This window comes from Octopus bimaculoides, chromosome 5, assembly GCF_001194135.2.
Source record: "Octopus bimaculoides isolate UCB-OBI-ISO-001 chromosome 5, ASM119413v2, whole genome shotgun sequence".
NCBI lineage: Eukaryota > Metazoa > Mollusca > Cephalopoda > Octopoda > Octopodidae > Octopus > Octopus bimaculoides.
The window spans coordinates 106708623-106725634 of NC_068985.1; the positions used below are offsets into that span (position 1 = coordinate 106708623).

The 17012-nt window shown below is 35.2% G+C and overlaps 1 protein-coding gene across 19 annotated transcripts in view; it reads right to left on the minus strand.

Annotated features, from left to right (window-relative positions):
- The window catches only part of LOC106874089 (calcium/calmodulin-dependent protein kinase type II delta chain), a 343297-nt gene that overhangs the window by 164762 nt on the left and 161523 nt on the right, over nucleotides 1-17012 (minus strand). For all 19 annotated transcript variants that reach the window (XM_052967902.1, XM_052967919.1, XM_052967916.1 and 16 more), the window contains exons 8-9: nucleotides 8549-8632; nucleotides 7627-7721 (exon numbers count right to left, since the gene is read on the minus strand). In XM_052967902.1, coding sequence (XP_052823862.1) covers nucleotides 7627-7721; nucleotides 8549-8632 — 179 coding nt within the window. The remainder of the gene's footprint in view (nucleotides 1-7626; nucleotides 7722-8548; nucleotides 8633-17012) is intronic.

A 17012-nucleotide genomic window follows, 5' to 3' on the forward strand; every position in this document is an offset into this window, starting at 1 on the left:
GTATAGAAGTATGTAACCAAAATATGGACAAATTTAATGAGGCTACCAAAAATTATAAATAAATGTATACATAGTATAAGGATATATGAATATACTTATCTATTTTCTCGGATAAAAAAAGAGAAAATAAATTATTATTTTAGAACTTTACAACCAGATCTAGAAATATTAGAAGCATTAATTTCCTCAAATAATAAAAAAAAATCATTCCAAAGATTACTGAGAATGTTCCCATGCTGTTTCAGGTGAATTCCACATTAATTAGATGAAGTAAAGCCAACTTTACTTCATTTAAATAATGTTGGAATTGTTAGAGCATTGTGGTATGTGTTTCAGCTCTTTATGTTTTGAGTACCCAGGCATGCATAGAGAACTTGTCTGCATCTAGTCAATGAAATAGTGTCTTGAAAAAATAACTAAAGGAAAACAACAAGAAACCACTTTTGTATTCTTCCACAAAAATTCCACAGAAAGCACATAGCCACTGTCAAAGAAGTCATTGACTTGATGGCACAAAGAAGAAGAAAGCCACTTTTCACCAATTTCATGTTATCTTTTAGTATAATCATAAAATTGTGATCTTTACTTGTCGTGAATTCTGTATTATCAAAGCTACATTTGGAACAGCTGATGAATCTAAAATATTTGCACTTCAAACTAATGCCTCTGAAGTGGCCATATTTGGTGTATTGCTGCAAAATAATCAATCTTTAACATATTTTTCAAGGACACAAAGTACATTGATTGAATGAAAAGCCTTACTGAGAGTGACATAAAGTGGAGATATTGATTAATTGCAAAACCTTTCCAACTATTAACAGATCAAGAAAGTATTGTTTTTATTTTCAGCTACAAATATTTATCAAAGATTAAAATAATAAACTGATACATTGGTGATTGGAATTCTGTAAATCATTCTGAAAAAGAAAACACCATTGCTGATGCTTTCTCCAGAATATGCCATACTTCTTCAAATTTTCTCTCTCTCAAATTCATCTTTGCCATTGTGGCATTCATTAGCTTTTATCACTATAGGAAATTCAAAATTTTATTTTTTAGTATAGATGATGTATGCCTCTTGTAAAGATTGTCTTAACAAAATCTGTCAAGTCAATATGCATTCAGTGGTGCCCAACAACTAAATATTTACAGTCTAACCAAATGTTTAGGTATGTGAGGATACATAAGTATATGTGTATGAAGGTACATACAATTGTATATGACTTGAATTGATCTAGTTTCAGCTCATGAGCTGTGGCCATGCTGGGGGCACCACCATTTGTATTAAATGCAATTGTTTATAGGCTTCATGCAACTAAAGGAATCATGTATAAAAAAATAAGCACATGACCTAACATTATTAAGCAGCGTATACCAAATTTTAACTTTCTTATTTTTCATTCAGATATATTGACAAAATCAACATGGTAGATTCCAATCTGACTAGAAATAAAAAGGGCACATTGTGCTTGTGGTTTTAGCCACCAACCACAGCAACTTGAAGATGGCCAGCTTCTTTAACACAACCAAGTTTATTGTATTGAAGGTCAGCCTCTAGTAGAAACATGTCATCTGTGGCCAAGGAAAAGAAACATCTCAGTGGTAAGATGCTAGGTTTAATGGAGAATGAGAAAATACTGTAAATTGCAGGGACTTTGCACCTCTCCCTATGAAAACTTATAAATAGCAGGAATTGAGAAATTACAAGAAAACTTAATGAAATATGAAGTTCATAATAGTTCTTTTAATGAATGTATACATCATTATTTCAAATGATTTTGAGCCACAATTGCACATTAGAATTTCAATATAATCCGATAACATTTTATATCAAAGCCAGTGTATTGTATATCCTCCTCAATAATTGGAACTCTAAGCTGTGAAGAATGCTGTGAAATGTAAAATTTTGCTATGTGCATATGTGTAGAATGTTTTAAATGTAATATCAGCCATGGTGCACATGTGTTGGCTCAGGTTCATCAAATAAAGAAAAACAACAAGAATGACAGCAGAATTGAATCACTGAATAAAACTTTTGGAAGTAATTCTTCTCTACACAACATTATTACTCTATCTCTTAGTAAAAATGTAGACTGAAATAATTGTCTAGGACTTACACAAGATCTTACATAACAAACTTCTATTTTCAGAAGCATTATCACGCCAAAAAAGTAAGAAAATAATTATTTCCAAGAAAGATATTACATTCTATTCCTGACATGAAGAACTAATCTGACTGGACTACATGAGACATTGTAACAAAAATAGAAATATTTGATACTTGACATGTAGATTCAAGCTTGCTTCTATTGTGCTAATTATAGTCATTGAAGAGTTGATTTACTCATCAATTTTAAGTTCTGGAGAAAAGAAAACACTGCTTTATCTCTTACATATTCACAACTTGCAGACTTCCCTCCAGCTCTGCACTTTCTAACTTTCCAGCTGTACTTCACATCCACTAGAATCTACTTTCTAATTCTTGTTACATAGTTTTTTGTGTAAAAGACTTTGAAGCTCCTTCCTAGTGTATGAATCCCCACTACACACCCCTTTACTAACAAGATTTACTTGGGTGCATTAATAAATGTTTGGTGACTTTTTTAATATTTAAATATAAAACAATTTTCAAAAAATTTAATACAATTAACATTTAATAATTTTCTAAGGAATTATTCCTCAGTTTTAGTACAGCAAACATTAGATTTCATCAAAATTTTCAAAAACTAAGTGAAAGACTTTGCTTTTTACAATCCTTTTAGAATTATACTATGATTCAACTACTACCTTAAATCTTCAAATTACAACTCAAACTGCATGTCCCACTTACTCCAACTTTTATGCAGTGGTTCCCAGCAACTAAATATTTATAGTCTAATCAGATGTTTAGGTATGTGAGAAAATATATGCATACATGTGAGAAAGTACATATAGATGTGTATATAGTATAGACGATACATAAAATGCATTAACTCCACATTAACCATGCCACGCTGTCTTGGTCTTTACCTCTTTCAGATCTTACAGAGAACCTTGTGCAATAGACTTTTTGGATACAATGACCTTGTGGTTAAAATTAAGACACTGGACTGTTAACCTGATGGATATCAGATCAGTCTTTACTACAGTTACTATGACCTTGAGAGACATTAATATGCAGACTTCCAATATAAACCATATAATTTCAACAGACTATTTGTGATTAACCAATGAAGAGCAGTAATTAAGGTATATGAGTGTGATGGCACAAACAGCCCTCTTAACTAAGATAATATAATGATTCAGGGAGAAATCTTTAATATTGAATGGTAAACTTAATCTGTTCCCCAATTTTGCACAACATATCTGACCTTTGGGTGCCTTTAGTGGAGTATTTTCTGTTGCATACATTCAGAGGATAGCATGAACATTTCGATGAATTGTTTCCTATTGCAATATACTATGGAAAGTTTCTTATTTTCTTCCCTTCACCTCCTCTAGTTTTGGAGGACTTATAAAGAGCATGAGAACTGCATCCCTTAGTGATTAAACCATAAATAAAGGCTCTACTTGAAACATTAGCACCTTCGTTTCTGCATTTAATTTTGGTCAGATATAAGATAAAAACTGACTTATTTCTTATTATTAACAAATTTAAATATTACATTTCAGTATTTCACTGGTTGTTATGGTTCCCTAATGAGTTTAAAGTCAACAATTCAGTGGTTCTATAAAAGATTAAGTGACTTCATTTATGCCAAAAAAAAAAAAAGGATCATCTAATGTAAGAGCAGCAATTCATGTGTTTGTGCTAGTAGTCTATAGTCTTGGAACTACTAGGTCAAACCATATCAGAGCAGCCTACAGAGAGTAGCACTGGGCAAGTTATTCTAAAAAACAAAAGACTTTGAAACAATCTGTTTTCCATGCTGGCTTTGAGAAAGGTGCCGATTCATAAAAACCTTACTGCTCTAAAAGTTATACACATGATAATAATATATGTGTCTATGAGAAAATGTTGAAACCAACAGGAAAGAAAAATAAGAAATGAAAAAGAAAATATTACGAGAACAAAAATATATGGTTGTACACATACACCCTTAAATGTGAATCGTAGTTAATTCTTTAGAACACAATCAATCCTTCACTTCCATCTTGGTGCACATATCAAATTGTAGATTATGTAATGCATTACATTGCACTGTGTTGCAACAGATACTCATCTTTCTTCCTTTCCAGACAGATAACACATATATAGCATGTTACTTAATGAAGTGGAGGTATTAAAAATTGAGAAAAACCTTGGAACATTCCAGAAGGAAATATAGATAATTTTCAAGAGTTCAGCTTGCAGCTTCACATCAGCAAACTAAGAGCACTAGCTATCTGTTTAGCTCAATACTTATCTATATAAAAACATATTTTAAAATTAGTATAATCTATAGAAATCAATAAACCATTTCTAATCAGTAAAATGTTATAGAAATTTACCAAATGCAAACTTAACATTGTATTTGTAAGATTTCTACATAAAACCAAAACTTTTGTTATCAGAGATAATTCGTAAAGAAAAGAAAACTAGAAGACAAATCTCTAAACAAAAAAGAAAAAATGAATACTATCATTGAAAGTAGTGTAGTTTTGATATTTATGAATATTTAGTTAGTTTTTCAGCTTGTCCGTAATTGTGATGGTCTAAGACATTTAAAAAATTTGATATAAATGAAATAACATATATGTAAGACCAATCTGTGAGACACAGTTGATGGCAGGTTAAGGCTTTGAAAGTGCAGTGAGGTTTGAATTCATACTTAAATCTAACTTTGTTAAAAGCATCAAGCTGTAGGGTTTTCAAACATGCATCATCAATCTGTATCTTCACATGTGATCTAATTAAAATTTAATAGATAAGTAATAGAACATTTTTTAAAAACCCACTAAATCAGCACTTATATCAACTATAGGCATTTTTCTTCTTTGTCTTATTATTATTATCATTTTTTTTTTTTAATATAGATACAAGGCTAGAAATCTTGGGTAAAGAATAGTCAACTGACCCAAAATTGATAGAGTGCCAGTGATTCTGTCAGAGATGTTTGCAAGAGTCAGATGGAGTTTGATGAAACAGATTTTCTATAGCATTATGCCCTTCCTGTTACCAACCCTCATCTTTTTCGAAGCATGGTAGTATTTACCAGATGTGTTTTTCCATGGAAGACTGGAAATGAACAACATTGCTAGTAGGACAATGATGCTCATTTTCAACCATTTTGTGATGTCAGGACAAGGATACACACACATACAGATATGCAAACACAAACCCATGTTATGGACTGATGCACTACAAGCAGATTCACCTTTTCTAACCTAAAGGGTTTTCAACCCAAGATTATAGCTTTATCTATGCTATGAGATCCACTGTTCTGATATGGAATTGATATTAATAATAATATAAGATTATAGGTCTAAATACATTAGCCATTTCATGACACATTTATCCCAGTTAGCTTAATTAGTAAAATGCATTAATCTCAAGTAACAACAACTGCAATAATATTGTTGGTGATGCTCCAGAATGATCAATGGAATAATTAAAAAAAATAACTATCGCAGTTATCAACTTTAGATTTACATAATATGATAAATTGGAAGTTAAGTGAAGTAAACAATTTAGGTGAAACAGAAAACTAAATGCATTTTAAATCCACCTAAAATTACAAATAAAAGATATACATAATACATGCATGCATGAAGGAAAGGTTTCGATACAAAGAAAAAAAAATCAATTACAAACTAATCATAGCTGATATACAAAATTATAGGTAGACTGAATTATATAATAAAATCTCATACACAGTAAATTAGACATAACACCTCAACACTTCACCGACAAACATAATGCACACACCTCAGAAACAGAAGTAGTGCAATGGAAATTTTGAAATAATAATAATAATGATGATGATGATGATGATGATGATGATGATGATAATAATAATAAATGCTCTAATGCAGTACCAGGCAGTGGCTTTCATGGCTTCTCATCTTAACTGATTGGAAGTGTTATCATGTACACTGTTTTGTCTTGGTATAAAAGATAGGCTACAGCAAATATTATGCTCAATTCCCCAGATTTGCTTGTCAGTTGTTTGACCTTAACCAGTTGAACATGTCCCTTAGTGGCTGATGATATGTGCATCTCTGATCATGAACAGAAGTAGTGGGGGTGCATCATAGCCATATGTTGAGAAGAATTCTTTGGGGGTTTGGATAATTCACCTTTAGAAACATGGGTGTTTCGTTCAACATCCTTAAACAACCCTTACTCAGGGGCTTTTTGAGTAGGATGGGCTACTCGACCTGAAGAAAATTCTAACTGGGCCTCAACTGCAAGGTCATGCGCTGTTAATCTTGATATGAGATCACCATGTTGCACACATATGGTTGTGATGCATGTGTCTAGTGTACCCTTATCAGATGGGTAGTCATGATGGGTATACTAGGCTTTGAATATTTTACCCCAGTGTCACTTTGATGGCATGTACTGCTCTCTCACTCAATAATAATGATAATAATAATTTCTAGGTATTTAGAAGAAACCATTGATCCCAGTACATGACTAGTATTTTATTTTATTGACCATGCAAGGATTTGAACTTGGAACATAAATAGCTGGAACAAATATCACATAGCATTTTTCCTAATACTCAAACAATTCTGTTAACCCAACACCCGTGAAATAGTAACAATAAGGGTTATTAAAATGCTGATTTCTAACTTGGGCTCAAGTTTGTAAATATTGTGGGTTTGGATAGACAAGTAAGTTGATCTCAATACTTGATTGGTACTGAAACTCTGGAATTGATGGTGAAGAGAGGCAATTATGATGGAATTTAAAATCTGAATATAGAGGTTTGGCAGTAAATATATCAAGACCTGTTGTTAAAACACTCTAATTTTTTACATACAACTGCCTTGTTTTTACTAGACACAGCATGATATTTAATCAATATTCTACCATCCTTGCCATTCCATTGCCATTATAATAATACAAAGAAAAGTAACACCACAAACAACAGTAAAATGAGCTGTCAGACATTTAAATACTCTTAAAATATGAGATTTTCATAACTTTGAATACTGATAACATTTCTAGAAAACGGTCATGATATAATAGACCCTGTAAGGCTCTAATATGGAAAGCCTCCAATGAAAACTCCCAAAAGGGTTGGCTATAAGTGAAGAGCCCACACTTCATGAAATGGGTCTATTTCAGAGAGATTTGGAAAGAACTGTTGATATCTGTAGAATATTACATAAACCAAAACAGAATGCATCTCCAGGCATCTGTTGCAGATAGGCCTATTGAAGTGTATATATAAAAATTTACAAAAGCAACAGCAACATTAAAAGGTAGTAATCCAGTAAAGCAATGAAACAGAAAATTACAACAAACTAAATAAATGAATGAGTGAATGAAAGAGTAAAATTTACATGAAATTTCATAAGTTTTCTCTTAGGGAAAAAGACCTCAAATTTCAACCAAAGATCAGTAACTTTCTTTCAAGTTAAAACATTTAAGTTCTCTAAATCTGACTAAAAACAGAAAATTTTACTTTTGAAGAAAGAATGTTAAGTTGTACTTACATCATATGCTCCTGCTTTAATTTGTGCATATAACCGATGTTGATCTTCATCCCAGAACGGAGGATAACCAACTAAGAGAATATATAAGATAACCCCTAAAACAGAAACAACAAAATGTTAGGCTGAATGAAATATTTTTTAGAACAGGGATATATGATAAGTTTTCAGAATTTCTATTTTAGTTTTTATTGGTACTGATGAGTAGGACAGAAACATGTAGTAGTCTTTTCAGCTTCATTTATATGCGGAACAACTAGTGAGGTAGGATGGTCAATTAAAGTGACTGAATTTGAACTCCTGTAAATGTTTGCTGGAGAAGAATAAATATAGAATTCTAGAAAGATGTAGTTGTGAGAAGGAAAAATTGTGAATAAAGGTTTAAAAGGGAGGGTGAGGTAGAGAAGGAGAAAGAAATAGGGGGAAGTAGGTTTTAAGAGCACTAATGCTTGAATGAACATTTGCTTGTGTGTGTGTGTGTGTGTGTGTGTGTGTGTGTGTGTGTGTGTGTGTGTGTGTGTGTGTGTGTGTGTGTGTGTGTGTGTGTGTGTGTACGCGTGTACATCCACACATTATTGTTATCACAGAATTTACAATTGGTTAGTCATGCCGGGACAGATTAGCTAGAGTTCCATACATCTTTAAACTAGCAGTTATATTTCATGGTAGTTTGGTTGTATGTTTTTTCAAATAAAATGTGAATGTTCTTGTCACTGTTTAGTTGAAGTGTGACTTGGTGTACTTAAGCAAATGTTTTCTAAAATCTTTCAGGAGTAAGATTGCAAAATCTTAGTAGACATGCATCTTTTTATGTTTCTAAAAATATTTTCTCACAAGGGTTAGAGTTACTCAGGATGAAAATCTTTAGAAATATGAAAGCGAAGTTGATAAAAGAAGATAGAACATAAATAACATTACTACTTACCACATGCCCAAATATCTACAGGTTTTCCGTATGGATCTTTTCTTAATACTTCTGGTGAAAGATAACCAGGGGTTCCAGCAAAACCTACCAAATAAAGATCATCAGAAATATTATAAGAACAATCTATTTATGGTTATGGAATGAGTTTAAACATAGAAACAAAATAAGTTACAAGTACTGAATAAGGTACAGTAATTGAGAACTAAGATCAAACCTTACTAGTTATGCATACAGTTAGATATAAATTCTGCTTTAATCTGCCTAAATGACTACTGACATCACTTTATTCTTTTCTACATCATAGACAATAGTATCCAGCTGTAAAAAACACTTTCTCAAACAATATGAACAAATGTTCCAAATTGCTCCTATCTCTAAATAATGATTATATATATATATATATATATAGAAATATTACATTTCTAAATCTCTCAGAGAGATTTATACAATAGCAGCACAATAAAGTGATGGTATGTTGTCAACTTAATGTGACAGTCCCATGAAAAGGAAGAATGCTACTGCTATTTAACACTAGGAAACACCGTTTCCTGTTGGCCACTTTATCAGTGTTTCCTAGGGCTAAATAGCAGTGGCATTCTTCCCTTTCATGGGACTGTCACATTAAGTTGACAATATACCATCACTTTATATATATCATCATCATCATCGTTTAACGTCCGCTTTCCATGCTAGCATGGGTTGGACGATTTGACTGAGGACTGGTGAAACCGGATGGCAACACCAGGCTCCAATCTAATTTGGCAGAGTTTCTACAGCTGGATGCCCTTCCTAACGCCAACCACTATATATGTATATATATATATATAAACTCTTACTCATACTACCAAGAGGTCTAATGGAGATAAGCAGTAAAAACTATGTTTTAGTAATATGAAATATATTTTAAGTAGTAACCATTTAATGATAAGCTGAAATATAGTGTAATACACTGTAAACATTGCATCAAATATGATTTAATGTAATACGGACAAAATTTAATAATATTGGTAAAATGTTAAGGTCATTTGTCAAGCAGTGTGAGCACTGGATGCAATACATGATATTTTTAAATGTACAAATTTGTATTCAGAGTTGTAATGAGGTTTTATGGACCTTGTAATTTATTCAGAGATGGTTGCTATTATGTCTTATAGGTTGCGTTGTGGTTTGCTCAGATAGTACTGTTTTGAATTGTTTATGTCATCTTGTATGAAGTTTTATAGGGCTTGTCATTTATACAGAGGTGACTGAGAGAGGGCTTACTGCAAATTTCTTGCCAAACTATTCTAATACAAAGAGTAATGCTGACAGTGAAAGATTGTAATTAAAGCATAAGGCTGCACACTTGGAAAAATCAATGTCTCATTCATTATGACAATAAGCTGTATACACACACACACACATCCACTCACATACATTGTTATACATATCTATATATATATCCCTCTCACTCTCTGGGAGAGAGGAACAAGCACATACACAGACATATACAAACACGGCAGTACCTTCCGCCTACCAAATTCAATCACAAAGCTTCGGTCGGCTCGGGGCTATAGCAGAAAACACTTGCTCAAGGTGCCACGCGGTGGGACTGAACCCGAAACCATGTAGCTGGGGAGCAAGCTTCCTAACCACACAGCCATGCCATATATATATATATATCAATGTAAATTTTACATCTGTAACCTTCCTGTTTGTTGTAAAATGAATAGCAAAATCTAAATTATTCTAATTTCAATACTTTCATAAAAATGTTATTTTTGATGATCAACTTCCAGTGCTTCATCAGGAACCCTACTGCACATCTCACAATGAGCTCAACTCTTCTTTTAACTCTCACTATACTAGGTTATTTGTATGACTAAAGATGACAATGGGTCTCTTCAGTTTACCATACCTTGCTTCTAGGGTAACTAGGGATGTTGTTGAGTCTATAAGACCCTCTCTCTCCAATACTCAACATTTCCTTTTCTCATATTCATCACATTAACTCATTCATCCATCTTGAGGCAAATACATAAAGGACCCCATCATGTACCACATACACTTTACTGTAATCCTATATATATTCTCCCTCCCAGTCATTTGTATCAACATCCATCATTCATTCATTTATCAATCCCTTACTATCTATTACTCTATCATTCTTATTTTCTCTAAGGCTAGTGCCCTTATAAAATACACCCAGTACTTTCTGTTAAGTATAGGGTCCACAGGACCCTTTATCTTGTCAAAGATATGACAACTTCTCTAGTACTGGTACCATGAACGCACTGTAAAGTGGTTAAGAGAGATATAATTCTCAATCATTCTCAGGAGAGCAGCAACAACCCACCTAACCCATGCCAACATAAAAAAAGCAGGGATTAAATGATGATGATGATGATGATGATGATGATGTTCATGGTTGCATTGTTGAATTATTTGTGCATGTGCATTTACTATTAGAAATGTGTATTTGTGTCTGGCTTGGTATGTACATAAGTTTGTGTTCCTTCCAGCATGTGTGCATTTTTTTGTATCATGTCATCCATCAAAGGAGAAACATTTTTTATCAATTGTTTTTGCACATGTTGATATAACAAGGAACAAAATTCTTGTTTGGAAAATTCCAGGGCTCGAAAATATACTGGAACTTATTTAACATAAAAAGGGACATACGTTTAAGACTATGCTGTAACATGTTAGTCAAACAGCTTATCACTGAAACATACTTATTTTCTAAACTCACAAAGTAAAAACAGATTTTGAATTTTCTATCATACACACACACACACACACACACACACACACACACACACACACACAAATAACACACATGCAAGTGTATAAACACTGAAGACGGGAGCTCACAATATCATTTGTATTTCATTGTTTAATATTGTTTCCACAATTCCATGTTGACTGATCTGGTATCATGCTTATAAACAAGTCTGCAATTAATGATCTAGCTATATCTGCTGTACAGACACACTGCTCATAGAAGTGTTTCTTCATAATTGTTCACAAAAACAATATGCAAAAAAAAAAAAAGTTTGTTTCACCTAAATACAGTACAGTATTCAACATTTAAAGTAGGCAGTATCAAGAAATATAATTTTATCAGGAAATAAAAAAAGAGGGAAAAGAAACAGAAAGAGATAAAATTTCAGCTCTGTTCAACCTTGACCACATAGCTCATAAATACTATCTGACTGTCTGCTGTGCTTTCATCTATTAATGGGATTGGTCAAAAACAATTGGGCTATACCTCAACAGTACACATATACTGCCTAATTTTTACATACAGCCAGACAACATATTTCAAGTTTGATGACATAATTGTCCTCACTTATTTGCATACATATTCACACATACTTGAACTACATATTTGGATAAACTGATGCACACATGCATAAAAGTGCACGCACATATGTAGTCAAGGTTGAACAGAGCTAGCGTTTTGTCTTCTTTCTTTTCTCTGTTTTTATTCCTGCCATTTTCCTGATAAAAATATATATTTCTTAGTACTGCATATTTTAAATGTTGATAAAGATACTATATTTAGGTGAAACAGTTAAACTATTCCTGTGCAGTGTTTTTGTAGACAGTTCTGAAGAAACACATATGGATACTGTGTTTGTGCAACTGATATGACTAGATCATTAGTTGTGAATATGTTTATAAACATAACACGAGGTAAATCAACATAAAATTGTGGAAACAATATTAAACTATGAAATAAAAACAATATCATGAACTCCAAGCCTCAATGTTTATTGTTTATATTCTAAGGTTAATAAATAATGATTTTTTAGTCACTGGAACAGCACTTTCATAAGGGAATTTCTTTTCAATTTTCAGATAGCCACTATCCATAGAGATTCTTCCTAAGGTAAATCATACCGACTATATATAATTAAATATATTTTCATAAAGTGTGTATATATATGAAGGCACATGGCTCAGTGGTTAGAGCGTTGAGCTCACAATCATGAGGTGGTGAGTTACATTCCCAGACAGGGATGTGCGTTGTGTTCTTGAGCAAAACACTTTATTTCACATTGCTCCAGTCCACTCAGCTGTAGAAATGAGTTGAAATATCACTGGTGCCAAGCTGTTTCAGCATTTGCCGTTATTTTGAAAAACATTGGTGGTATGGAGAAGAGAGGGTAGCATGCATGGACAACTGCTGGTCTTCCATAAACAGCCTTGCCTGGACTTGTGCCATGGAGGTTAACTTTCTAGGTGCAATCTCAGGGTCATTCATAACTGAAGGGGGTCTAATATATATATATATATTGTTTCAACTAGAAAGTAGCATCATTGAGAGACAACAGTATACAACTTTACAAAGGAGGTTAAGACTCTATAAAGTGTTCAAATAAACTGCATTGGAGAAAGACAAAAACAATAAATAAAAAAAGAAACCTAGAGTTGAGACAGAGGATATCATGATCAGAGTATATCTTAAAATAGAAAATTGTCATAGTTTACATAGGTTACCATGAAGTGTTAGGAAGTTAATAAGCCTGCCAATGCATGCTTACTAGCTTCCTAACACTACGTAATATATAGGAAAAAATTGCCTAACATAGGGAGGTCTAACAGATTTTTTTTAATGGATATGGAAGCCATAAAGTGTATTACACCCAAAATAAGAGTCTCAAAGAACCAAATGTAAACAATGAAAATATAATACATTAGTAGTGTATTATATTGAGCACATTAATGAAATGAAAGCTCTCCACCTGTAGAAGTAGAGAGAACTAAGTAACATTATGAACAAGTAACTCTGAAATAAGATATCAAATGTAAGAGGTTGTTAGGCCTATGTACACAGTGGATCATTTGCTGGATCTGTAAATGTAATATGGTCTATGTTGCAATATCTTTAACCCTTTCGTTACTAACCCGGCCGTAGCAGGCATAAATCATCTGCATAGTCTGTGTCACTGATACAATTTTCTGGTCTGTTTTGATTTCTGGCAGTTGCTCTTCACAGTGAAACTGAGATGTTGGTGAACATCTAGGGTGCATCTCATCATGTTGCCCACAGCGATGATGAAGAAACATGGAGCTAGCATATCTACCTGGAGTACTCCTGCCTTGATTTCTAAAAAGTCAGTTTCCCCATCAGAAGAAAGGACTTCTGCAAAAGTTTTGGAGTCCATGATGCTGATGGCTTTCACAATCTTCTCAGGAAAGTTCTAAGACAATATTTGTAAACTACAGGGGAATTAGTCTTACACCAATAGCAGAAAAAAATCTATAATGATGCGGCTGAAGAGAATGAGAACACTACTCGATCCGTTACTTTAAAACAACCAGCACCTCGTCCCAGGTCTTCCTGGTTCTACCTCTTCTACAGGTTCCCTCAACTGCTAGGGTGGGACACATTTTCACACAGCTGTCCTCATTTATTCACAACACATAACCATACCAGCACAGTCTTTTCTCTTGCACACCACATCTGATGCTTCTTAAATCCAACTTTTCTCTCAAGGCGCTTAAACTCAGTCATGTATGCACACTGACATCACACATCCAGCGGAGCATACTGGCTTCATTCCTTGCAAGCTTACGCATGCCCTCAGCAGTCACAGCCCATGTTTCATTGCCATGTAGCATGGCTGTTCGTACACATGCATCATACAGTCTACCTTTTACTCTGAGCAAGAGGCCCTTTGTCATCAGCAGAAGTAGGAGATCTCTGAACTTTGCCCAGCCTATTTTTATTCTAGCAGCTACACTTTCAGAGCATACTGACTCGGTCCCCTAGGTAACAGAAGCTATCAACGATTTGTAGTTTTTTTCCCTGGAATTGTGACAGAAGCTGTTCTCTGCACATTTTCAGTGTTTATAGCACCTGAGCATTTGCCACATACAAAAACAATCTTCCCAGTTAGCCTTCCTTTGAAGGCTGCACCTCTTATGTGTCCATAGCTTACACTGGGTACATCGTATGGAGTTTCTACCTATGCCTTTTCTACAGATCGAGCAGGGCCATCTACCTGAAGGGATTTGTGGTTTGCCTACCTTCCTACTTATTAAGACTTTGGTTGTAGCTAGGTTGACTCTAAGGCACTTTGATTCTAATCCTTGCTTCCACACCTGAAACTTTTCCTCTAGTTCTGATAATGACTCAGCAATTAGAGCAAGGTCATCAGCATAGAGGAGCTCCCAGGAGCATCCTGTCTTCAATTCCTCTGTTATTGCCAGGAGGACTATGATGAATAAGTGGGAGCTGAGGACTGATCCTTGGTGGACCCCTACTCCTACCCGGAATTCTTCACTGCACTCATTTGCCAACCCTCACCTTACTGACAGTGTCCCTGTAAATGGCTTGCACAGCTCTCACTAACCATTCATCTGTCCCTAGTTTCCTCATTGACCACCAGATAAGGGATTGGGGGACCCTGTCAAAGGCTTTCTCCATGTCAACGAAAGCCAGGTACAGAGGTTTATCCTTGGCTAGGTATTTCTCCTGCAGCTGTCTTACCAGAAATATAGTATCAGTGGTGCTTTTCCTTGGCATGAACCCAAACTGCATCTCATCTAGACTGACTTTTTCCCTAATTAGTTGGGCTATGACTCTCTCTGTGACCTTTATTACCTGATCCAACAACTTGATACCTCTGTAATTATTCCTATCTAATGCATCACCTTTACCTTTGTAACAGTTGACTATGGTGCTGCTACACCAGTTATTGGGTATGACTCCATATATCACCTGGTTAACTATACGGGTGACTAGGCTATAGCTGACACTGCCAGATATTTTGAGCATCTCTGTGGGGATTCCTGATGGAAGCTTTCCCTGTCTTCATACCCTTAATTGCTTTATCTACCAAGGTACTGTCAATTCGGATAGCTGGTCCCTCTGTTGGGTTAGCATTCATCAGACTCTCTTTCTCCCATTCATTCTCTTTATTTAGCAACCTTTCATAGTTGTGTCTCTAAACCTCTCTCTTTGCAGCCTTGTTTAATGCAAGTGAACCATCATCCATGTGGACACATTTCTCTCCTACAACATCACGATTCTCTCTCACACACTGTCTTGCAACATGAAATACCTCAGGCTTTTGGTCCTCACGGCGCAGAACATGGGCAAATATTTTCTTATCTGCTTTCCCTCTGGCTAAGTAAACCTGTCTCCTAGCTTCCCTTCTGGCAGTCTGATACAATTCCCTGCTACCACCGTTCTTCCAGTCCTTCCAAACCTGTTTCTTTTCCCTAATGGCTCTGTCAACATTGTTCCACCACTACGTTACCTTGGGTCAAGAGGGGACTTTGCACCATCCACAGATCTGGTCAATGGCCCTCAGCAGGTTGCCCTGTAGAAACCTCCAGTTGTTTTCCACATTATGTGATGCTATATCCCCCTCTATTTCGTCAAAGGCTTCGAGTAATACATCTCTAAATCTCTGTCTATTCGCAGGATCTTTAAGCTTCCAGACCCTTCTCATGCATGGTGGATGTCTTCTGGGCATCTGTTTAGCCCTGATCCTGAAGTGGCTAACTATTAGTCTATGTTGTGGGGTACATTCTTTTCCTAGGAAGGTTTTGGCATTTATAAGCAGCCATCTTTCTCTTTTTATGGTGAGGATGTAATCAATTTGGCTAGTATGTCTACCAGATTGATAGGTGACTAGGTGACTAGCAGATTTCCTGAAGATAGTATTGCAAACCATAAGATCATTTGCATCGCAGAACTCCAGTAGACTGGTTCCCTCCTCACTGCGGGAACCAAAACCATAGCCTCCATGTACGCCATGGAAACCCCCTGAATGTTGTCGAACATATCCATTGAAGTCACCAGCCACAAAGAGAAGGTCCCTGTCATTCATCAACGAGGTAGTCTGCAAGAGGGTGTCATAAAATTGATCTTTCTGTCCATCAGGGAGCCCTGCTGAGGGGCACAGGCTGAGATAATGATTGCTAACCCATGATGTAGCACTAATCTAATCTTAAGTATTCTATTGCATATTCTGACTACCACGATTACCTTATCAACCCATTTCTCCGCAAGAAGTATACCTACGCCCCTGACCCCGTCAGTGTTCCCTGCCCAGAAAATCTTGTACCTGTGTTCTTTGCTTGTGAGGAACCTAGCTGAACCTCCTCTCCACCTTACTTCTTAGATGCGGCACAAATGTACACATCTCCGTTCAAGCATCTCAACAATCTCACCAGACCTACCTTTCAGCGTGCCCACGTTGAGTGTCCCAACCCTAAAGGTGTGGGAGGTGTGGGCCCGTGAGACCCTGGGATGAGGGACAGCAGCGTCATGTAACTGAAAAGAAAGCTTGCATTTGGCAGAATTCACAAACAAACAATAGCCTTCAACCTGCATACACTACATCATCATTTTTATGCGCTATATGATCACTACTTTACATAGGAGATAAACCCTAAGTAGGGGTGAGGATGATGTTAAGCCTTTAGAAGTGTTCATGGGAGACAACCAAAGGATGACAGAGGA